General features: G+C 37.1%; 1 protein-coding gene across 2 annotated transcripts in view; it reads left to right on the forward strand.

The window, feature by feature from the left end:
- The window catches only part of TMPRSS15 (transmembrane serine protease 15), a 107191-nt gene that overhangs the window by 66489 nt on the left and 14743 nt on the right, over nucleotides 1-25959 (forward strand). For both annotated transcript variants that reach the window (XM_006184077.2, XM_006184078.2), the window contains 5 exons: nucleotides 2007-2117; nucleotides 3425-3557; nucleotides 16265-16360; nucleotides 20457-20506; nucleotides 20671-20845. In XM_006184077.2, coding sequence (XP_006184139.2) covers nucleotides 2007-2117; nucleotides 3425-3557; nucleotides 16265-16360; nucleotides 20457-20506; nucleotides 20671-20845 — 565 coding nt within the window. The remainder of the gene's footprint in view (nucleotides 1-2006; nucleotides 2118-3424; nucleotides 3558-16264; nucleotides 16361-20456; nucleotides 20507-20670; nucleotides 20846-25959) is intronic.

Raw genomic sequence — 25959 nt, forward strand, 5'->3', positions numbered from 1 at the left:
TTATTGATATAGCTATCTGTCCCCAAACTTAAGGAAACTAAAGTCACCACCTCACATGAAATTTTTCACTTCACTTCAGTTTAGTCTGGTATTTTTTAAAAAGCATATCATGAAATCAACTTACTGGATTTTGCCCAGCATTCTTGTTATGGAACAGAATGGATGGAATTGGATACAATGAAATGGGATAGAATGAATGGAATAGAATAGAATAGAAATAATAAAACAAAATAAGAGTAAATTTTAATTTAGTTACACACGCATGCACACTTACACACACATAAGTATACACATTGCTGTGTACCCTGGAGTATGATTCAAAATATATTTTTTACTGCAGTTACAGTTGAAAAGAAAAGTCTGAAAGTGCCTGTACTAGCCCTGTGTAAGTGGCAGTCCTTATGCCTCTGCAAGGTAATAAATGTTCAACTGGGGAGTGAGAGTACAGCCTCCCTTCTTTAAGGCAACCCAGTTGGGTTCTTTCAGAGAGCCTAGAATTGGTTCTCCTGGGGCATCCCTCACTTGCTTTGCTGGATGGCCCCTTCCTCCCGTCTTCCACATGAAAACACTCCTCCTTAAGTTTCCTATGTAGGCTTTTTTAAGAAAAAACTCTAATCATTTTTGTAATAGCTGGAAAAAAAAAGTGATAGCTGGAAATTTATAGTTGCTAGACTAGTTTTGGTAATTTTTTTAAGTATTAGTATGGCTACATTTAGTACCTCTCTTTAGAACATAACAGTATTTGTCAGTGCCCTCAGATTTGGGACAACCACCTAGATTCTAAAACAACAGAAATGATTCCTTACAAGTGCCATTACATTTGGTCATCATAAATTGAGAAAGTCTCTATGGAGATGAGTACCATTTGTTTTGGAAACCATTTTCACTTGAATTGTGTATTCATGAAAGCAGTATAGTAGTTAATGATTAATATTCACTAACAGTTTTTAAAATACAGGTTTCCCTGTTTCTTTTTTTTTTTTTTTCAATTGCTTTTGCTTCCCCGTTATTATTGTCCATGTGCCACTTAGGGGAAGAAACTTTAAGCCTCTCCATATCCAACTACCATTTCCTTTCCCAGGGGACCCAAATCCCATGTGGCCCTCAACAGAGATCCCAGTGTCAGCACGTAGATGTCCCTCCCAGGCCGTAATCAGAAAACAACTTGAGGGAAGCAAATCCTTCTCCTCCAGGGAAACTAGGGCTGTCCCAGGGCACACGTCTTTAAGAATGAACAAACATATCCAGGAAACATAGTTCTCACTCCCTTTGAGCAATGAATATGTGTATTTCAAGTAGGCCTCTTTTGGCACAACTCAACCTCTGGCAAGAACCACCAGATCTACTCAGTTCCTTCCTTGTCCAGCTTCTTCATTTTCCTTCTGTGTCTTCGTGTCCAAGCACATTGCCATGACTTCAGCCTTGTCCTACTAATTTGGAACTGCATCCCTGTTTCCTTTCAAGTCACTGCTGCTACAGATCCCATTTCTTTAGACTACTTTTTCCTGCCTGACCATGCTTTAATTCAGCTCACTGTTTCCAGCCGGGTCCAACTTTGGTCCCTCCAAATAGCAACTTCTACATTTCTGTATAGTAATGGTGTGGAGGTATCCTTTGGACGGTTAAACCAAGAGGTCTCTTTATGCTTGGATAACATTCCAGTGGTTGTCATCTGTATGTTCATTTGGGTTGGAGATGTTTTATTGAAGAGAGACTAGCGGAGATTGTGAGAGAGGAATGGGACCAAAGCCATACCCTGCCTCAAAGGAGCTGCTTAAGCTTTTAGTCACACTCTTCTTTCTCAAGCCACGTCTCTGGCTTTGACAGGACTACTGCGGAAGCATTCTGAGCAATTAAGTATGTAATCGTATTCGGTATCAAAGCCAGCATAACTTTGCACTGTGGCAAAGAACTGGGGTTTAAGGAAGCAGAAGTGGGATGGGTACTCCAGAATTGCCTATTTGTCATTTCTTTATCCTATACAATGCATATTATTTCCCCCACAGAGCCTTGCAAGGAGGACAACTTTCAGTGTAAAGATGGAGAGTGTGTTCCACTGGTAAATCTCTGTGACGGGTTTCCACACTGTAAGGATGGGTCAGATGAAGCACATTGTGGTATGTTTTCTTTTTAAGAAAATACTGCTTATCCATTAACCTCTACAGTTGGATTCTACAAATATGAAAGGAAGATTAGTCCTGTAATTATTAGGGCAGATTTTGGTACTTTTGGGTTATGATCTCCTGGTGATTTCAGCACCTCTGTCTCCGTCCTGGTTAAAAGGAAAGTTAACATGCAGACCTTTGTTTTTGTTTGTTTAAATTTGACGACTTTTAATAACTTTAAGTCTAGGACAACCCATATGCAGGAAGAAAGCACAAAACACCACAAAGAGACAACAGCCCACACCAGGCACATTAGCACCATTCTTATTAACTGTTCTATTCTGTAGGTTGCCTACATACAGAGGCACCGTTATGCTCATTGATAACTCACATTCTTAGACTTAATCCTTTGCATTCTTGATTCTTCAGTATCTACTACTCCTCCTGCCTTGAGTCTTCGATTCAGTCCTACTCCAAATCTCTATAACATTATGAGAAATGGCTAGTTTTACTCCGTCCTACTTTTATTTCAAAGAAAATATTGAATGCAACTTCTTATGTGCCACGCACTATAACTGAGTGCTGTCAAACAATCTTAACAAAGTTAGAATTAATTCTACCTCAGCCACGGGAAGGTTGAGGCTTGGAGAGGTTAAGTGGCTTCCAAAGTTCCCTATAAACACCTAGTACGGGCTAGAGCTGTGTTTTCAACCTAAGTCTGTCTAATTCTAAAGTCAATGCTTTTCCTCTTTTTATAAGAAAAACAAGTAAACAATTAACGTTCACTTACAGAATTACAATATGGTGTCTGTGGATAAAACTACTGTTGGTGATGTTTTAACTGTCTGATAAGCCAGCTTAGCTTGGCCCAGTCCCTACCTGGCCTTAACACTCTATCCAAAACAGTTGTAAGATGGAAGGGAGGATGATGGAAAACAAATAGCAAAAGAAACAAGCCAAAGAAAATAGTTTCTGGGGAAAGAAGTAGAAAAAAAATGCCTAAAGTTATCGCTGAACTTGAGTTTTCCTTCTTTCAAAGACTAAGCTTACAAGCTATGCTCTTCAGAAAAGATTTACTTTCTTTTTATTTGCTGTATTGCATATCTCTGCCCTTTCCACTTTTATACTGATATGAAAGAGCAAAATTCAGCCTGCCAAATTTGTATTTTTCAACTTAAGACTTCCAATATACCCTTAATAAAAAATACAACCAGTCTCTAAACTCTAAATGTTAAGAACATTGCATGTTTAGTTTAGAGTCATTTTTTACTTTTATCAACTTAGGTCAAAATGACTCCATCTTGATCTAATCTCTTTAGTGCGTCTTTTCAATGGTACAACAAGCAACAGTGGTTTGGTGCAATTCAGAATCCAGGGCGCATGGCATGTAGCTTGTGCTGAGAACTGGACCACCCAGATCTCAGATGATGTTTGTCAGCTGCTGGGACTAGGGTAAGTCATTCTACTCTGCTCTCTTTTAAATTATTCTCAAGCTTTTTTATGGGTCTTAAAGTGGGTTTATTAAGAAATTTAAAATTTCTGAAAATTATCTATTTAGAAAATACACATATTCAAAAGGAAGAAAATAAAAATCTAGCTTAACCCCATTCTCAAAAAACAAGCACAGTTAATAGCCTTTTTATAAATATTACATAAATACAAGGATATAGTAATAGTATATTATAAAATTACACAAAATATCATATTATGCTCTGTTTTTTAGCCTACTTACACATGAACATTTCTCATAGCATTAAATATTTTCTATAGATTATCATTTTTAAGAAAATGAAATATTCCATTTTCTGCTATATGGTGTAATATATATATAACTAATTGCAAGTGTACTTTAGAGAATATGCTTTTGCTGTATCTTCGCAACATGTTTATAATAGTTCTTTTGGGAAATTTGTAGCAGTATAATTGTGAGAAAGCATATGCAAAATTGCAAGACTTTCCCAAGAAGGGTGATGCAAGTGATAATTGCATGTTATGGACTCACCAAAACTTTATTATACCTGCCAATTTAATGTCATAATATATTACATCAAATATATAAGTTCACCATATTCATTTTTTTACCTTCCCATCAATCTCAAAAGTGATAAGATGAAAATGGGAGGTAATAAGTAGTGAGGATTTACTTCTTTTAAGTTGTATAATCAGTCCACTCTAATTCACCATTCTGACCCTTCGTTATTCATGATTTTGGAGATCTAACCAAACGCGGTCAGATGTGAACGTTTATCACTTATAGCACTGTATCATTACCAGGCTGGCCTGTCATATTCAACTACAAAGTCTGTAAATGTAAGAACCATGTCTATTTTATCATTGTTGCATTGCTAATATCTAGACTTACCTTTGTCTCAAAATACAGGTGCTAAATAATCTGTTGAAGTACTAAATTATTCGTTATATAAAATATATATATGTATAAATATATATCTAACTAAATATATGTTAAAAGTATACATTTCTATATTTGTCAGTTATAAATCATTATAATTTCCTTTCTGTCCTGAACTGGAGAATGATTTTCTAAATTATTTTAAAAGATTACATAAAATTACAAAGGAAAATAATTTAAGTCCACATGCACACATGCCCCCAGCATTTCCCTGTTTATCTCAACTATTCTTAGTTCATCAAAATCAAATTTAATAGCTTTCCTCATCAGGGGACCTCTCTCTGATTAATAATTCATATAACAGTCTTCATGCTATACACAGATTTTTAAAAATTGATTTCAAAATGTTTATTTTCTAACCCCCAAACCTATGTTCCACTAGAAATAACATTAGTGAAGTGTTTCAAAGTGTTTTTTTTTTTCAACCCAAAACATTATTTTCCACTAAAAATAATGTTAGTGCAGTGGTTAGGTCCTGGTGTCGCCGTAATAGCTGTTTAATTCCCAGTAGACTGGGAGAGTTAAATTGATTACTAATGCCAAGATAGTACCTAACCACCACATACAGATATTTTACAATAAGAAAATTTGTTGAGGTCCCAGTCGGAGTATCAGAAATGCTCCATAACTTCCTGCAATTGGATTGAGAGCTTTCGACTCCCTTTACCTCCTCTAATGTTACCCATTCAGAACAGGAACTCCCCAGCTCCGAGTCTCATCCAAGTGATCTCAGCCTCATCAGAAAGGCAATTCCTATCAAGATCCAAGGGAGGAAGTGAGTTTCGTCATCCAGTATGTAAATCATCATCAATTTGGTTTAGGTGTATTAGTCGGAAAATTCCTGCACTTTATATATATTTATCCCTTTAATTACACATTGCAGTTTGTGTTCTACCAGAAACCCTTTCAACATGGGGGGCTTTGAGACATAGAGTCTTGGAGGAAGGTAGGTCGTAGGGAGAATACTGTTTTTTGATGAAGAATCCACACAACACTGAAAAGGACAGTTGTTTATCCTCACTTCAAGTAAAGCGCTGGGTAAGTGGCTTGGATTCCAGATTCCTACCTTAATGTTGACTTCAGTTCAGTAGTGAGTTCATACAGCTGCGGCCCTTGGAAGTCGTTTGTTTCCCCTTCTAAATCTGCCAATAAAACGGAGGAGCTATTTTACAAACTGAGAAACTTAGTAAAGTTTAGGCTGACGAGATAGGTTACTTGACATTGTGTCCCCAGCTGATGAATCCAAATGCCCTGGGTGACTGGGCTCTTCCTGCACAGGAGCCTGTGGTCCAGTTCATCACCTTCCTAAGCAATCACTATATGATTAGAAACACAGGCATGCTTTCCATTGTGGTGTTCCCTAGAGGACATATGGGGTTAAGATGAACCATTTACAAAGATCAAAATGATCAACATCTTCTTCGGCAGAAATGTTTCTTAATGCATTTGAATAAAAATAAAATATGATAGCATGCTATTGACTCCCGTTATGTGAGAGAAGATATTAGAAAGGAAATATTTAACTTTATTAACAGTTGCTAATATAAATATATGATTTTGATTACTCCAGGTCAGAAATCAAAGCATTGGCAATCATATTCTATCTGTTCTTCAGATAAATAAGACATGGTTTTGGCTTTAAATGCTTATGTGGTACAGATAGTCACATCAATAGATAATTGCAATATAATGTGATAACTACAACGTGCTATAGGAGAACCTATATGCAATTTGTGCATGTCAGGGAAGGCTCTCTAAGACAATGGCTAGTCCAGTGGCTTGCGCCGTGTGGATGACAGCCAATTCCACACAGCTGTATACGATCTATTTACATGTTTTTCCCCGCAGCCAGATTTTGCTCTCTGGTTCACTGACCTTATTTCTTATGAATCACAGTCCTTCCAGATGGAGACCGGGACAGAGAGCTAAATTTTTTACTGGGTGTAAAGCTAGTAGTACATCCCACTGCCTTCGATACAGTATTTTTGATAAAGGTCAGGCGCTTGCTTTCTTCAGAAATGAGTCAGGTCATCTCTGCAAAGACTTTAATCTGTGGGCCTGCACTTATTACATGGTCTCCATAGAGCTCTAGTAATTGAAAGAAAGTTATAGCCTTAATGAGAATTTGCCTAGACTGGTGCATGGTAACCAAAAGAAAACTTAGCGAGTTCAAAATGATGTGTTTGGTACAGTGGAAAGTAATTTAGGAGTCGATTTATTAAAAAGGCACTGGAGTCTCTCAAGATTATTTATGCAGATAGGGCACAAAATGCAGTTCCCCACAGATTCTGGTAAGTCATATGAGGCAGATTTCATCAGCCTTCCCTTTTTTAAATGAAATATTTTCATTCCCTGACACTTACAGCATGCATAAGTAGAAGGTACTTTGAATAACATTTTCATGTCTCTGATCAAAGTATGAAAGAAAACATTTTATACTGATGCAGAAATAATCGTTAAGGAAACTTAGAGTAGTGATTTTTAAAATGAGATTTCCTAGGAAAGCACACCACCCTGTTACTAACCCAGTAAATGACCTATGCGGTTGATTTGCCCCGCTAAGCCAGTAAAAGCTAGAAGTCATCAGGGTCTGTACAGCTGCACAAAATTTAAGAAATACTAATGTTTTTTTTTAAAAATAGAGCTAGATATATGTATCCCCATCAGGCAGTGCTATAAGGAGCTGGTGCTCATGTTTAAGTCCCATGATAATCCTGTGCTAGGTATCTTCTGTTCAGATACCAGAAACATCACACTGACTCTCTTGTTCTGAAACCCAAAACAAGAAATGGAATTCCTTCAAGGTTCTTCCATTCCAGAGGTGTTTTGAAAATGTTGGTGGAGAATGGAGGGTAAGGGGTAAAATTTTTTTTAATTAGTCTTACAAATAAATAGAGCATGATAATTTAACTTCCTGTATAAGCACCACCACAGAGTTGCATTCACAATTCAGCACTGAAAATAGTTTTCTGGGAAACTGAAAAATGGAACCTGTGCTTCAGATGAGTTTAAGAAATTGGTGGACAAATTATGTTCTTGTTCATATTTTCTGTCAGTGTCCCCAGCTTTTCAGCTATGTGGGCAAAGCCTTAACAAAACTACAAAAGTATAGGAATTAGGTGAAAAAAATATAATGATGACCTTCAATTCTGAATGATTTTATTTGCTATCTTGACACAAAAATATGTAAATAACATTTTCTGGTTTTTTAGTTTTAATATTTAGTTTTTTAATTTATAAGTTCAACACAAAAAGGAAATTTTAATTTTATTCTTAGCTATGTTCCTGGGGAGGGATGGGTAAGGCAGTGGGCTGGTGGGGCAGGGGCAGCTGTGGGCAAGATCATGGAAAAAAATTTTTATTTTACTTGGTTTAACTGGCCAAGCTAAGAAGCTCACCATTTGCCTGAATTACAATGTATAACTCTGATTTTTTTTTCCTATTTCGGAATTAGAAATGCATTAATTAAGAATAAGTAAAGAGAAAATAATTAATAGCAAACTATAGTCATCGTATAACTTCCTGAGAGTAATCTTTAATAGGCTTATTATCTAACAGGGTTGGGGAAAGCACAGTGGTTGGGTAACTATATTTGCTATGAGCAAGGGAGTGAAAATAAGAGAGCCACTGACTTGTAATCCAGGAGCTAGATCGGCAGCTCCCAAACCTGGTGATACGTTAGAGTCACCTGGCCGTCGTCCCAGACATTCAGACTCGGGGCGGTCTAGGTCAGTGATTCCCACTGTGTGATTTTAGAGCTAAATTTCTGCATCTGCAACACCTGGGATGCATGTATACAAATGCTCGTGCTGGAACCCCACTTCAGACAAGCTCATCAGAAAGTCTAGAGCAGGGAGCAGCAATCTGTTTTTGAACAAGCCTGTCAGGCGATTCGGTTGCTGGTTAAAGTTTGAGAACCGCCGTCAGGGTGGGTGTCCTTAATCTTCTTCTGTGTGTCATGGACCCTTTTGGCAGTCTGGTGAAACTTACCAACCTCTTCTTAGGTACATATTTTTAAGGGCATAAAGTAAAATAGACATAATGGCAAAAGGAAATTCATTACATTGAAAAAAGTTATCAAATTATTAAATTACAAGTTATCAAATTATTAAAAATACAGTATGGTATTATATATGTCTTTATTAAGGTAATAAATACGATAGACCGGTGATTCTCATGATTACTCTAAACCAAGATGAGAATAAATGATACTTTTGATGTATGCAGTAACTGCAGTGTGACCTGAAGATCTCTGTCATTTGTTTGGGTTGCAAAATTATAGGTGTTGCTAATAATACTGTGGTTAGATGGAAAGCCTATATTTCAATTAGAGGTTAATAAAATAAAGTGTCATTATTTTTCCTCCAACTATAAGCCCCCTGCATGTTAATCATGGACCACTAGGGGCACTGTAGAACCCAGACTGGAACCTTGGCTGGAGTGAAGCCCAGAGAGCCTGGGTCTTTAAAGATAAGTAGTTGTCTCATGTCAAAGGAACCTGAACCTTTGTGTACTTGTTTCAGTAGAAAACACACAAGTTATACAAAACGTCTCTAAAGTTTGGCAGTTTGATTTCATCTGGTATTAAAAACAAAGTCAGAGGTGGGCATAGTTCAGTGGCAGAATGTGCGTTGAGGTCCTGGATTAGACATCCAGTACCTCCATTAAAAAAAAAAAAAGTGAAAATGAAATCAAACGTTTTTTTCCTACTGTAATCAGATTTAAATGCTTTATGTGAGGGCATCTCTGACTTAATCCAGGGGATTTCTTAGCTTGTCATTCTGACACCAGCCTATTTTAACTTCTCAGGAAAACTTCTTCCTCCCAATAGATCAAACACAATTAGAGAGTTTCAAAAGACTACTGTAAATAGGACATCATTAAAAGGGTATATACATATATACATATATATCTCCATGGCTAAGTTTTCACCAAACACAGGCTGGTATTAATTGCTTGCTTGGAAAAAAATCATTCCCAATTTCTCCCACTATGTATTTGAGAACATTATTGGGACTTAAGGAACTCGTTTATTGAAATGTCATTTATTTTATTAGGGAGAAATCTCTTTAATTTTGACTTACACTCTAATTTGTAAGAGTTATGTGGCAAGGAAATTACCAAGAATATAATTATACATACAAAGAGTTAAGAAAATTGGTCAGTTGTGACTTATCTACCAATAAATTTTCTACAACATAGCTATTTAGTCTCTAAAAATCTGTTACAGAGTTCGGGGGGGTTGTTTAATTTTTATTCGTTTGTTTCTTTTTTACTCAAAGGCCATTTTTTTCACTTAAAGTTTGTTACGTAAAAACAACAAAAAATTACGGTTTTCCCCAAACTAGAATATCCTCCACCATGCCCTTAAATCCTGTTGTTTGGGAAGGTGGAGGGAGGCTTCTAAATTCTAAAATAGAAACAGATAAAGGCAGGAAGGAAACTATCACCCCCTGAAATGAAAAACAAAAGTGTTCTTGTTCGTTCTGCTTCCCTTCTGAAAACTGTTTCCAACTGATCAGCCTGTAAAAAACTAATGCTGTATATTCTGTGAGCCAAAGACAATTTTGAATAAAATTGATAAAATCTAATGGAATAACATACTTTTTTCTCCTTTCCTTTAATTTTCCCTTCCTCTTTCTCTTTTCTATTTTCTTTCTTCTATATGTTTTGTTTCCCTCCTCATTTCCTTAGTCCCTTCCTTTTTTCCCCTTATTTCCTTCCATTCTCTCTTTTCCTTGCACCCTTATCTTTTTAAAAGAAACTGAGGTGATTTATAACAGAGTATATGCAGTAAGATTAATAGAATAGTGATATAAATAAGGTCCAAAGAAATAAGGAGGTAAATTGATAAAACATGCAAGGTCAGCATAATTACTAATAATTGTGTCTGAGATTCCTGGAAACTGATGACACAAAAAAGGAAAATACTAAAAATTGCATAACTTTAATTATGAGACAAGATAAATAGTACCAATTCTATGGGGAAAACAGATTTTCTTCTGACATTAAATTCTAAAGGAAATTTTGCATGTATAGTCTTACAAAGTAATAATGCATTGAAAAAACATGCGCCCTGAGAACACGTCATAGTAAACATGGAGGTTTAGATCATATGCCTCTTATTCAAAAATAAGTAAACTCCAATGGTACTGAGAAAATAATGTTACAAATGAATCAAGGATATACTACAAAGGATTAAGATTATTTTGTCCAAGATGCTATCCATGGAGATGCTGCCTCTGACAATCTAAGTATCACTTCCCTCAGCTGCAGTTTTGGTAGGAGATGCCAGGAGTTCATTTTCTTCTGAATATCGTTATGTCTGTAGGATAACAGAGAGCAGCGACCAGACTGACCCCATGGATTTCTGTCTTGTTCTTAACGCAGTGGCTTGCACAAAGGGGGAAATTGATCAGGTGAAGATAGTTCTTTTCTGTTGACATTTTTTTTCCTTCTGTATATGTCACAAAATTTTGAGTTGAGATCAGAACATCTAAAATTAATTAAGCTTATCTAAGTTTGCTAAGAGTTATGATAGTGCTGAGTGAGTGCTAGATGTGTTGCTGTAAACATGGTAAATGAATAAGCAGTTGTGGCTGAAACGCATCCAGTTCAGTTGTGGTGTTTAGGACCTGCCCACGTGTCCTGACTCTCCTAGTGGGATGCGTTGCCGTCCTTTGCCTTGAATCCCTTTCATTCACCACGCCCCTGCCTATGAAAATGCTCTCTCCCGCTTTCTGCCCTGCCAAATCAATGCCCTTCTTCCCTCCAAGCTGAAATGGAAAGCCCATCCTTCTCCAAAACCCTTTTCAGACTAATCCCACCTGGCTCAATTCATTACCTACAGCTTTTGGGTGTGACATGAGCGACAGTGCCTGGCTGCTGCATTTGCAGCATTTGTTATTATTCTCTGCAGCTTTAGTGTGTCCAAAAGCTTAAAACATCCCTCCTAAGCTCCTGCTTCAGGGAGGAATTCTTATCACAGCACATGCAGTCTGAGTAGCGAGACAAAAGAGAGGAAACCTAAGCAGGGTCCAAGAAGAGAGGCAGATTTAATACTGTGCAAGACCCCTTGGGATAGCCTTCTTTTTCTCACTAGAATTCCTCTCTGCGTATATTTTTATGCCTTCATATATGACCTCAAAAATAATAATGGTGGGTTGCATGTGTATGCTTCTTTTCTCAGACAGAATAAGGTTCCCCTGAAGCCAGAGGAGCCCTCTGAGGGCGCACAGCCTATAAAAGTGGTAATAAAGGCTTGGAAACAGGCAGTCAGGAGGCATTAACATGTCATCAAGGTGCTGCTACATGGGCGCATTTTTAGGTAATACCAAACGACAGATTTCAAACAGTCATGCAAATGCATATACAGTTATTGAAATTTGCAGAACTGGAACACATTTAGGATCTTTTTTAATGCAAATTCTAGTTTTAATTTTGAGAGCATGCCTCTCTAAAATTTAACTAATTTTTTTGCAAGAAAAGGAAACTGAGGCTTGCTTTAATTATAGAACTTAAAATATATTCTCAACAGTTCAATTTTTCAGTTATTCTGAGATTTTTGTTTCTCAAAAATAGATGGTGACTTAACACATGGTTCCTAACCTTTTATTTTGCCGAGAACGTTTTAAATATATTTTTATTGTTTCAGTCATTTCTTAAAATAAGAAGTAGTTTGTCATCAACTTCTGCTGCCACTTATATTCTGTTTACTGTGAATACAAACTGGAATAAATTGTGTTCAGTTCAAAAAAGGATGAGTTCAACTTGGCAGGATTTGAAAAGTACTCTGTCTCAAATTAAATTCCAAATTTTAACATCCAACACTGACACCTGGAAATGTGTTTATGAGCTGATGCCTCCGTGCACCACTCTGGTGTTGCAGATATCAATACTTAACAAAAAAATTAATTATGTGATTACTTTAGAAGCTTTTTCCAAAAGAATGTTTTACCCAGTTATTCTGAATAACCCAAACCCACATATCTACACCATTAACTGCAGTCTATTTTCTCATATGAAGTTTGAGACTACAAATGTAGAACACACTCTTAGAATATAAACTGTACATGTGTCTTTTGTCCATATGCACACATAATCTCTGTTTTTCTCAGCCAGGTAGGGAAAACATCACTGTGGTACAACACCTGAGAATCCTAGGGTGGAGCATTTAATATCTACTGAGTATTCTTTATTCTTAAAGCTTTGCCTCTAGCCTTCCTTTCTTCTAGAATAGGCTTATGTTAAAAATTTAACTGGCAATCCCATCACAGTGCAAGGCCACTGGTAGGTAAGTGCAATAAACAGATGCTAGATTAAACACTGATTTACAGATATTTCAGTATTTCTTGCAATTTAACTTTGTCTAGATTTTGTTTTAAATTTCCAGAGAAATAAAGGCAACCCCTCAATGTTGTCTTAAAAGAGATAGCCAAGCGATAGACTAAAACCAGTCAGAGACAATGGAGGAGTCTTAAATCCACAGCTTTGATGTATATTTTTAAGAAATTACCTTTCTGGGTGTTCCTCCACATTATCATGAGTGCTGTCCAATGACAAAATGAAAATAATTTAATAACAAGTCTGATGTCCTTTATTAAGGGTAAATAGCCCACGGACTTGGGGAGGTCTGTGCCTCACAAGAAGTAGGGCAGTCTTCCTGGGGGATTTGGGGTGAGAGTGACTTTAATAGAACATTAGAAGAGGCAAGGAAGAAATGGTCTGATCGGCTACAAGATCCAGGAGGTGAGGACCCCTGATGAGGCCACCGGCTTCTGTTTTCTAGGGCAAGGATGGCTAGCTCAAGGTGAGCTGGAGGATTGCGATTGGTGGTATGTTTCCCTGACAGGGAGGCAGTTCTTGTACATGTGGGCTGACTTAGGTTTAGATGTGTGACAGCGGCCAGACCACTGGACGACCCCTACTTTGTGGGTCCTGATATATGGATTAACTCTGTCAGTTCCTCAAAGAGATTGCTTATCAGGCAGCCAGAAGTCACTGTGGAAGCCAAAGAGCAGACCCCTGAACAAGTAAAGAATCAGATTTTATATTTGGCTACGATGGTTGTTTGCCGGCTAGCAGGTACCAGAATCACCTGGAGGGTTTGGTAACAGGCTCATCACCGGACCCAACCCCCAGAGGTTCTGAATGGGTACGTGGGTCTGGAATGGTGCTGGACAATTTGCAGATAACCCCTGGTGAGGCTGATGCTGCTCGCCTGGAGAAGACACCTGGAAAGTCCTTCATCGTGGAGCATCAGGAACACAGAAAACCACCTAGGAGAACATCCAGCCCATACAGGCATTCAGCAGAATACGGATACTGAGAACATGACCAAAGGCAGTAAAAGAAGACCCACAAACAAAAGGGAGATTGGAGAGTAACTAGGTTCCACCAACTCTTCCCTCCCAGCAAATATTTGCACTAACCAACCAATTCCAGTGATATTTCTGGAGCCTGTAGGCAAAGTCAGCACAACTAGAACCTCTTCAGATTGGATAGACATTCCTTGGTATTCTTAAAAGTCAAGATTAATGTGATGAATTGTACCAGGAGTTGCACCAATGGTAAAAATTAAAGTTCTCTAAAATCTATTTTGATCCACATCCTGTCTTCCCTAAATGTGTGAGTCCTTAACTAAAAGATTCCTGCAGTGGTGAAGTCCTTCCTGATCCAGAGCATTCCTGACTGCCTTTCGAGTTGTTTTTTTTTTAATTGAAGTATAATTAACTTACAATATTGTATTCGTTTCAGGTGAACAACGTAGTGATTCAGTATCTTAATAGATTACACACTGTTGGGGAGGAAGAAATATTCCTTTACCCTTCTATTGGGTCTACTGAGTGGTCTAAGAATTAAGTTAACATGAGACAGACTAACATTTTGTGTCTCTTAATCTCCTTCACCTAATTTCACCCCTCCCTCCATCCGTTTCCGTTCTGGCAACCCTTAGTTTGTTCTCTGTATCTGTGAGTCTATTTCTGTTTTGTTATATTTTTTCACTTGTTTTGTTTTTCAGATTCCACATATAAGTGAAAACACCCAGGATTTGTCTTCCTCTGTCTGACTTGTTTCACTTAGCATAGTACCCTCCAGGTCCGACCATTTTGTCACAAATGGCACAATTTCATTCTTTTTGTGGCTGAGTAATAGTTTGTTGTGGGTGTGTGTGTCCACATTTCTTCATCCCTCTGCCATCTGTCGATGGGCAAGTAGTCTGCTACCGTATCTTGGCAACTATAAATAATGCTGCTGTGAATACTGAAGTGCATCTTTTCAAATTAACATTTTCATTTTCTTTGGATGTTTTTATGCCTGTTTTGTTTTCTGAGCTAAAACAAATACATCTTATGTAAGTACTTAGATAAGATGATTTTTCTGCCCACATGGAAGGAATATCTTAATCTTTAACAATAATAGTAGTAACACTCATTTTTCCCTTTGGTAAATCCACGCCAGATTTTATTAAAGGAACAATCGTTGATTTATGTGCTTGAGTTACTTTTATCTGTTTATAAAATCAAAGTGCAAGGGGCTAAATTCTGGGACATTACATACAGGCGCCATTGTTTCAGCTCTCCATTCAGTGGATGAAAGTTACCAGACACTTTCAGTTTCTTTAAGGCGTTGTCTTACCTGAAAGAGAGAGGGAACACCCTCTGCTTAGATCTTTTCCTCTTACTGAGCATAACAGCCATGAGTGTGGCTTGGAAATTTCCTCCACATGCACAGATAGAAAAGGATCACGGGCGAGTATAGCCTAGGGAAGACACTGGACCTTCTTCTGAAGAGGAAGTGGGCGGGTCCTTCAGATACCCCGAAAGATAAGAACCATATCATCTCCCCGCTAATCAGAAGCAAATAGCGGGAATCAGGATGTTTCCAGCCCAAAGGGGTATTTTTATATGAAGGTTAAAATCTCGAATAAATAAAAGCCAGGAAAAAGATTAGAAAGTGAGAAGCCGGAAGAATAGAGGAGAGAGGATGATTAAAAGAAATCTTCAATTAAGGCTCACAATTGACAGCACGGATGTAACAGGTGTTCAGGGATAAGAAAGACCAGTCCACGTCTTTTGTCTTTTGTCACATGGAGGCTTTTCTGTCTCTTTCTCTGACCCATTCTGGCTCAGTGGGTTTCCAGGCTACATACCCACCCATTTCAGAGCAATAACATAGCTTCTGGCTTTAAATTAGGGCAGTTAGACTTTGAATTGAATGAAATACCAACATCAAAGCAACACACAGAAAGGTAAACAATCAACATCTCTTTTTTCTAGGTTGTTCCTAGGCAAGGTGCATTTTTTAAAAAGATGAATTCCACTCAATAGGAAAAAAGTTTAATAAATTATGGTATGGCAATTCTCTGAAGTTATTATAATTGATGTGAAAATTATTGAACATAGGAAAGTCAAATGAAAAAATCAAACACTCCAGTGATATATACACTGACTTTAGCCTTGTTAAATAATATATATAAGCAAGCAAACAAGAACTAGAGATATTACATAAAAATTAAAATTATATTTTATGTCATTATGGGAAATCCTAACTATCTTTTAGACATAAAACATTTGAAGTTTAATATTAAAATGTTTGGATCTAATATTAAAATGTCTGTCTGGAGTTTCATATTTTATTTATTTATTTATTTCATATTTATTTCAATGTCCACAGCATTAAATAACTAGAAGTTTAGTTTATGGGTCTTTTCCGTTTGTGTTTTTGTTCTGTCTGTGTTTTTCCTTAGGAGTGGAAACTCATCCATGCCAATCTTTTCTACTGGAGGTGGACCGTTTGTAAAATTAAACACAGCACCTAATGGCAGCTTAATACTAACACCAAGGTGGGTCCCAAAATGTGTTCTTTTATTAGTTTTATATTGACTAGAAAGAAAATGGATTTTGAAGCTAGTCAGATTTTAATACCACCACATGCTAGCCATGTAATCTTGAAAGTTATGTAACTTCTTTATTATTTAGGTGACGCCAACAGCATCTAACTGACCTTACCCAATAACATTGCCTAATCCTCAGATAGATGGTAGGATGGTCAAATGAGGTATTGTATGTAATTATCTAGCACGCAGATAGAGATTCAATAAGTTTTACTTCCATATCCTTTTTATCTTTACTCTTGGATTTATGAACAAGTAAATCCCATAGAAAGAAATTGTAAGAGTTAGAATAAAAAGGTCCAGTGCTGATCAGACTAAAAAGAGTGACACAATTAGCTATTGTCGAGAGAGAGAGAAAAAAAAGCCATGGTATTCATTTCTCTAGCAAACAGAGCATGGATATTCAGTGAAGAGTTCAGACTTCTTGTTGTGCCTGCATTTTCTCTTTTGCTCTTTAAAATTAGGTTCACTTTTACAGCTTTTACCAATGTTTTAAAAGCAACCTCCTTCCTGTATTTAAAGATCTGTTTTAGCTTAGTTTGTGCCATTCCTCCTGTTTGGGCATTAATAATAATTTTTGTTGAAACTGGCTTCTGAATTTTACAGTTCCATTAAAGGCCAGCTTGGGCGGGAAGAAAGTAATTTCAAGAAGAGACTATAACAAGGATTTAAGATATCATCGCTGGTGCGCTAGCTTGTAGTTTTTTGAACATACTTAAGAGTGAAAAGCAAAATTATAATTATATTGTATAATAATTATATTATTATAATCATTATATAATGATATTTATTATATTTTTATTATAATATAAATATTATATTATAATTATTCAGCTCTTCATGAAATGTGGCCATTTCTGTGAGCTCTATCAGTAAAACAAATTGTTAAAGGAGAATTTTTAGTACCAAGGTACTTAGCAGTTGAATGTTTTATATGAATGTTTGCAGGGCCTTGACTGATATTGTTAGTCTCATTGGGGGTGAATCAAAGCATCTGCAGGTGAGAAAGCAGCCTTCTCGATTCCCTTTGTGTAAGGCGTGTCTAAATGTGCATTACCATTACAGATCCTGAGCCGTTTTTATATTGAGAATGTCTCTCATTTATACTTTATAGACATTCAAGAGTGAGTTAGGAAAAAAGGAAAAGGCATAAAATACTTTCATATTAATTATACACATGTTTAAAATAAGAACTAGGTCATTCCATGCTTAGCACCAAAATGCCAGTATCATCACACATTGATGTCTTTATTGTATGTATGTTCATGTTATTTGAAAGAGACACCATTTATAGACAAGGATACTAGAAACTTTCATCACATGAATAAGCCAGGACATTGTTAATCTCTCCCGTGATTAGCCATGTTATACTGGGTGAGCAGGAAATCAGACATGTATGCGTTTATCTAGTTAGCTAATTTATGTGTTTATTTATTGCAGAGGTACGTTCACTGCCCCATGAAAACTGGTACTTTTGAAAAATACCCTTTCACTAGTGGTTGTAATTGTTAAAAATTAAAGAAAGGAAGAGGATATCAAGGAAGATGATTCTTCCATGTATGCAGGTCTACTGAACTAGATCTCCATTTTTTCCTTCCTTTTATGAGGCATATGCATGACTAGGGGATTATTTCCCACCACTGAGAAAGGCCGCTCAGCACGACCCCAGCAACCTGCCCCGATATCACTGGAAATGTACAGTTCACGCTGCCACCAGCGCTAAGCTTCCCTTTCCTCCAGTTCTTTGGACCACTTTAGTAGTAGTTCTAGATGCAAAGAAAAAAAAAAGAAAGAAAAGAAAAGAAAAGAAAAGAAAAGAAAAGAAAAGAAAAGAAAAGAAAAGAAAAGGAAAGAAAAGAAAGGAAATGGACTTATGATATACTGATTGACAATATGTTCTAAGCATGGTGCTGGATACCGGATATGAAGCGCTCATCAAACACTTTACTGAATCCTTATCATGTGCAGATGCTATGGTAGGAATATTACGGTGTTAACTAAGGAGATTATTTCCAGTCCACTGAAAAGCTCTGTGGTTTGGTAGCACTGCTCCCCCATCAGGATAAGGAAACAGGCCTGGTGGTGGTAAGTGACTAGGACATGTTCACAAAGCTGGTAGGCACCGTGGAGATTCCAACCCAGGTTTATCTGACTTCAGAGCCCTCCACTTTCCCACTCTTCTGCTCTGTGTTCTAAGCCCCCCAAAGAAGCAGCTCACTTTAAATAGCAGCTCTGGAAGGAAAAAAGAGAAAGAAAAAAGGCCATGTTGTTGGGCATATATAAGGAGAGAACTGAGTTCATTTTGTCAGTACAGTAGATATAAACCCATTCATTCGTCTCCTGGTACTGCCCCACTGGGCGAGAGAAAGACGCAGATCATGGCACTGCCTTTTTTCCTGTACAGAAGGTTAACCTAGTTCTGACTCCAGGACCAAAGGCCAGGACAGTAATTCTATTTTTTCTAATCTCTCTAAATGTTCCTGGACAAATGTACTCACTCTCATTGTGACCAGAGGTGAAGCAACATATTGCTCTCTACTGAGATGCTGCATGTGTGCATTTGTGTATGAAGATTGCCCAAAACACATGGAAAATGGGGTGCTAGGCTCAGTTTATTTTCTGGTTAACTATTAAGTTAACCAAAATCTTTTCTGTGCTTGCTGAAAAGAATGCATCCATCTTATATGTGCCACAGAGTATTAAGCATTATTAACACCTAAGAATGGTGAAGCACTTTGAATGTGGGTTTCCTGGATGGGTATTGTAACTGTAGGAAATGCTTGGATGAAACTTGACAGGATGCTGAGAAGCGTCCTAGGAACTACTTCTCTCCTAACCATGGGCAGATAATAGAAGGACAGTTAACTGAGGCGTCATCCTTGTGGGACTGTGAATGCATATGAATATATCTGTATCTAGGTAAATATACATACATGCACATTGCTTATTAATAAATATATTTCCTTACATTTAAATTGAATATGTCTATTCTAAAGGACATATCCGTTGGACAACATGGATGCATGTCATTTCAAATGAACCTTATCACGTATGTTCCAGAAACACTGAACTGCTTTGATTGTACTTATGAGCTCATGCAGATCTTGGGTCATGTTTTGTATTTTTTGGTTTGTTCTTCCCTAAAATTACAAGCACCTAAACAACATTCACAATGGATGGTGTTAAGTATATAAATATTAAAACTGTATGTCTGTGTATGTGTATGTGTGTGTGTGTGTGCATGTGCGTGTGTGTTAATGTGACCAACAGCTTACAGTAGCTGGATCAGGAACCAATGCAAATACTTTAATTTCTTGTGTTATACTGACCTCTAGTGGTTTGTAAGTATAGCACACTTTAAAACAATTTCTCTGTGTTTAAATTTTCCTTTAAAATAGAATTCTTGGCTTTGAAAAAGGTTGATATCCAAATATTTAAACAAAGAGTGAGTTTTTTAATTATTTGTGCCTACAATTTATTTTATATTTGCCTATTTACATGTCTGCCTCACTTGAAAGCAGGACCCATGATTTATTCATCATTGAATTCCCTGAATAAAGTGCACAGCTTCACAGTGTTGAACACTGAATAGCTGTCTGATTAGCAACATTGAAGCATGTCCTGCATTACAGAATGGTGAAATCCAAGGTTAGTTCGTGCAAACTAACAATAACTATTGTTTATTGAGTATTCACTGTGTATAATGCACAGTAATAACTTCATTGCAAATATTTCTTTACCTCTCACAAAACTCCAGTAAAGTACTAATGTTCCCATTTTGTGGATGTTAAAACTGAGTCTCAGGGATATGAGTAACGTATCCAAAAATCATATGAAGAGTAAATGGTAGAGTTAAGGATGCAAACTCAACTTTATTTGACTTTAAACAGGATTGTCTGCTGTGCATTTCAGCTTCCCTGCATTTTATATGTAACAAATTTAAAAGTCCGTTTTACTAAAGAGAAAAAACAGGATGACCTACACTATGTTTTGTTTTAAAATGTTCTGTGCACAGCTTTTAAATATAATTGTTCTTCTATTACAGTAAACAGTGCTTAGAGGATTCACTGATTCTGTTACAATGTAACCATAAAGGTAAGTAAATATTTCATCCTGTCCTCCTTCAAGCCTTCAGTTTAAAATTCTGTTTAGAGTTAGTATGTCACCTCAAGTTACTTTGTAGTGAGCCACTCAGTTTCCACAATCAGAGGAAATCCACCAAAATAAAATAGATGCTCTTTCTTCAATGATCTCAATAGCTTGTGGGAAAAAACTGGTGGCTGATGAAGTTAGCCCGAAGATTATTGGAGGAGATGATGCCAGAGAAGGAGCCTGGCCCTGGGTCGTGGCCCTGTATTACGACAACAAACTGCTCTGCGGAGCTTCGCTGGTCAGCAGGGACTGGCTGGTGTCCGCCGCCCACTGCGTGTACGGGTGAGTGTGACGTCATGGTGTCCCTTCCCAGATGAGGTGAACCTGGCAGGCACTGTGCATCCCCTTTCAGGCAGCATCCCCAAACCCTCCCAGCAGGGAAACGTTCCCACTGTTTAGAACACTATAAACTTTCCAATCATGTTCCCATTAAAATCATGCATAAAAATAGAGAAGGTTCAATTAAAATTCATTCTTTGTTAGATACTCGCATCAAGTGTTATGTTTCCTGCAAACATAAAAATGGAAATTTCTACCTATTCACAAGGTAAGCATTTTTTAAGGTGTAAAATTAGTTTTTAACGTATAAAATGTGCTAGTTATCAGCCAATTAGGACAATATTTATTGTCAGCAAATTGTCAATATTAAAAAAAGCTTGTATAGATAGCCCTCAAGTTACAAATGTAAAAACTGTGCTCCTTGAAATTCATGCATAAGCACTTTGCTGTGAATTGGGGTTAAAATGTTACTTAGTTCTCAAATCATATCTATTTTGATACTAACCATAACTAAAACTAAGAACAAATATCAACTAACCATAGCTCACTCTTTTTTTGTAGTATAATATGAGAAAATACATGCTGAATCGGGGGATTTACCTTCTCCCTCTAATAGTAGTCGTACTCCCACACGTCTGAATTAAGTCTGAAAAAGAGGTAGCTTCCTCATAAAGATTCGTAAGCCCTGACGAGGGTGATTTCCTGCCCCTGGTTGAGTAGAAAAGGCCTCCAGAGACTGACCTTACCTGTGAGGATTCAAATGAGTCTCTAGTGTCCAGGATCTCTGAGAAAAGAGCCCTGGGTGTGCAGAATGGAAGATGCAGTGGTAGTTAATCAGGTTAAAAGACAAACTCTGGACAAACACAGACATTGATAGTTCTTGGATAGATGGAGACAAATTGCCAGCCACAGAAGTCTGGGAGATTTGTTGGGGAGTTAGGGAGGGTCAGGGAGAATGAGTAGTGAACTACCCATCATACCAGAGTGAGGGTGAACTCAAACTCATAGTCCTGGGAACTTGGAAATGAGGACCCTCAGCTGCATCCTGGCTTGGCCAATTACCTGGGCTCCGAAAGGACTGTCCAAGGTGCTGCCCATCTACATCAAAGCTCTCTCATCCAGTGCATGATACCCTGCATCTGGGTGACTAAGCTATACATAGCCTCTCCCACAGCTAAAAAGCACCTTCATGACTTTGCTGATAATCATATTTTATCTGTTAATTATATTTTGATAATTACATTTTCATCTGTTTTCAACTATATCATAACAAACGTGCATAATCGTCAGTTTTCCCATCCCCTGCAAAATGTGACTTCATATACGTACTCTATGCCTTGGGCGTATCACAGATGAATAACCTTGACCTTAACTATGTTACAAGTAAAAGGTATCTTCAGGTATTAAAAAATACAGTGTTTTCAGTGACACTTAGATAGGTCTTAGTAAGATAGCAACCTCCTGTATTAACCTCAGATTTGGTAAATTCATCCATTTGATGTTCTTACAGAACGTATGCTTTCTAAATGTCAACCAGGCTTGCAGTAATATTTGGGACATCTTTCAATTATTACCTCACAGATGTACTGATTGTAGGTCTAGGGTACCATGTCTTTTCAAACCACAAATATACAAAGGAAATAGAAGAGCAATTCCATCTAATATAAACACATGTTCAGTCATACAGGACATAAAATGTCTTTTCACATGGTTTCAGTCTGAACAAAGCAAACAAACGTAAGCTGTAATAGAATTGTGATGAATTCACAGTTATCCTCACCAACCTTGCGTTTTACTCTTCTTAGCTGCTCTGTGATATTATTTCTTCTTTTTCCTGTTACCAGGAGTTTTCTGGCTTTTGTCTTTATGTCTCTAACCAAGAAAGTAAGTTTCTGATATTATTTCAGACAGCTTCATCAAAAAAAATTCTTACCAGTATGCTAAGAATTACCACCTGTTATTGGTCTTTTTTAAACCCTACTTGTGCAGTGAAAAGCTTAAATTCCTAACAAAAAGAACCCAGATCAACCAACTTATTGAAACCATACCACACAAGTGACCTGACTGCAGTATAAATCTGTTCCAGGTGATTTAACCTGTAGGTGGTGAAGCAGTTTAATTGGACAGGTCTTCTCTGTCTACAGTCATATTGTCCTCCCTCCCATTCCCATCCCTGAGCCTCAGTGTTCCTTGATGTCACTGCACTTCTCTGTGTCTGTTCTGTTTCTCTCTCACTGATTTGTCTTCTTTTCCAACCTTCAAAGGAATATTTGAAAAGTATGGGCCAACTTTGCTATGATTTAAAGACAAGGTTAACTTAGAACCAGAGAACAGGATTTTGGTCCTACCTGTGCTACTGACCTTGTGTGACTTAATGTCTGTGGGTTTTACCATCCTCACCAGTAGAGTGTCCGTAGGATACCTACCTGCTGAGGTGATGGTCAGGACAAAATTAAGACGCCGCAATACTTTTGGATACTGTGAACTGTATAAATGTGCAACACAAAGTTTACTGTGCTGCTGTTCCTGTGTGGGAAAGCTCCATGAAAGAAGGGTCTAAGACTTACCCTCTACACATGTAATGCATTGATCTTCTAAACTTTTTATATTGATATAATTTCAAACATGCACAAAATTGCAAATAATAGCACAAAGAACTCTTGTGCACCCTCGCCGAGATGCAACAATTATTTACCTTTTATGCTATGAAAACTTCCTTATCACTCTTGCATTCCCTCTGACTTGGAGAAATGTTTATTTTCTGAATCAGTTGAGAGTCAGTTAGACATTGTGCCTCTTTCCATGTGATTTTTACAAGAACAAGGATATTTCCCTACATAACGGCAGAAAATCACGGAATTAATTAATGCAATACAGTTGCCCAATCTAATTATCTAACACAGAATACACTCATTCTTATCAATTGTTGCAGATAAGTCCTTTATGACACTTGTGGTTTGTTTGTGTGTTTTCCGCCCAAGAGCCATTTTGGGGTAAGGCGCTGTGTTTAGCCGTGAGGCCTCTTTCATCCTTAATCTAGAGCAGCCTTTCTGTCAGCCTTTCTGTCTGTCTTTCTGTCTGTCTTTCTCAGCCCTTCTGTCTTTCTTGTCTTTTTTTTTTTTTTTTTTTTTTTTTTAATATAAGCGAGTTATTTTACAGAAAGGCTTATCTTTGGGGAAACCCTTCATGCTTGCTCCTTTGTTGGTCTTACTATATCCCCATTCTTTGAGAACTTTTTTCCTTTTTTGGCAAAATAAGATGTTCCAGGTTCACTCTATGCATTCCCTGGCCTTGCCCTCAAATCAGGTGTTCTGTAAGAAACCCCAAATCCACTTAGCCATTTTAGTTCCTTCTACATTAAAAATAAAAACAAAAAACAAACAACAAAAAAAACAGGGTCCTCTTCACCCCTTGCAGCTGCTGGTGTGTCCTGCTTCTAGACCCTCCTAATGGACGTAGCTCTATACCTATAGATATGAACCTAAAATGATAGCTCCAGTCCAAATAAAAGACCACAGGGTACATTCTAGTCTTGTCTCCTTCCGTATTCATAACTCTTATCTCCAATAATGAGAAACCCTGTTTGTGCATCCACAAAGTATTTATGGGTTTGCTCAAGCTTAGAACACAAAAAGTAGTTTGAGGATTATTAACTCAGACCACTGTGTAAAGCAAACTTACCAACCAGAGTTTTATATTTATTTTCAATTTTTTCCCACTAACATATAGCAAAATGCAAAATCTTAAGCGTGGATCCCAGAAGGGACCACTATTCAGTCCCTTGGGTTGGCCAGTCATGTAGAGACTTACTGTCTGGATCACATCTATTGAACAGACATATATCAATGATGAAATTGTCCATAGAGAAGGCTCTTGCCAATCTTCCATTTTTAAATTTGCTCTTCAGAGGGGACCAAATGCAGCATATGGATTACCTCATTTCTTATTAAAACAATTTCTTGAAATAGGTGTCAACATTTCTGAAATAGATGATTCACGATGAGGTGTTTTGGAGTAGGGCAAGAAATGCACACTAATATTTGTACTTTATTTAGTGCTAAATTAACTGATACATCTAATAAAATTCAAAAACCAACTTTTTAAACAGTTAAGTATTGATTATAAAGTAGCATTACTTAACTAATTGATGCAGCAATTACACTTTAAAATTTGAGTTCTTTTCAATGCCTCAAAATTTTTAAATAGGTCTAGATACAGAATCTATCCAAATATAATATTTTAAAATTTATTTCATTTCTACTTAAACCTACTCTAAAAAATGAACATCATGGGTTTAATTAATTTCTCTATTTATCTTCCTATCCTTATGGCTTTAGGAGATTAGCTACTAATATACTATAATTACTTAAATATTTTAAAAGTATAAATACTTTCTCAAGATTATAGTCATGTTTATAGATCCGAAAAAAAAAAAAGGAAGAGCATTTTCCTAGGCCAGTAGAATGTGCAAGATTAGCTTAGTGACATTGGGTTTTGGTTAAGGCATGGCTCTTGTTTTCTTTCCTAAAGGAGTTCAAGTTTGAGCTGCTAGTCATCTTTTTGATAGTTAAAATTTTCTTATTCTGTCACTAGGACTTTTTTGATTTATGCCTTTCTAACAGGTTTTACCAATTTCCAACCAACCTGGTTTCTCCTTAAAATTACGTATTTTTTAAGTCTCCCTTGGTCAATTTTATATAACCCATCTCCTTGATATAATTCTATTCAGTGTTATTTTAATAACATATTTCTCATTAGCAGGTAACATTATAATTCTTAGTCTACCCAGAAGTTTTATTTCCTAGATGCTCCCATTATCAGAGCTCTGAAGTTACTTCTACTTTGAGAACTATTTCATCTTCTTGAATCATGTGACTGTGCCCTCTTTCTCCTTATTTATTTTGTGCTACCACTTGTGTTGAAATGGCCTGATATACACTTCCCCTCCCTTTACCTGGCTGTTGTGTGTGCCCACTGGTCATGCTCAGTCCTTCTGGCTCCTGGATTGCTTCCTGTTTCTCATATATTCACTCAGTCAGATGATATTTACTGAGCACTTATCTTGTGCCAAGCATTGTTCTAAGTTTTGGGGATGATAGTGCTTTACAGACCAACAA

The sequence above is a fragment of the Camelus ferus genome, chromosome 1 (assembly GCF_009834535.1).
Source record: "Camelus ferus isolate YT-003-E chromosome 1, BCGSAC_Cfer_1.0, whole genome shotgun sequence".
In the NCBI taxonomy this organism is placed as follows: Eukaryota; Metazoa; Chordata; class Mammalia; order Artiodactyla; family Camelidae; genus Camelus; species Camelus ferus.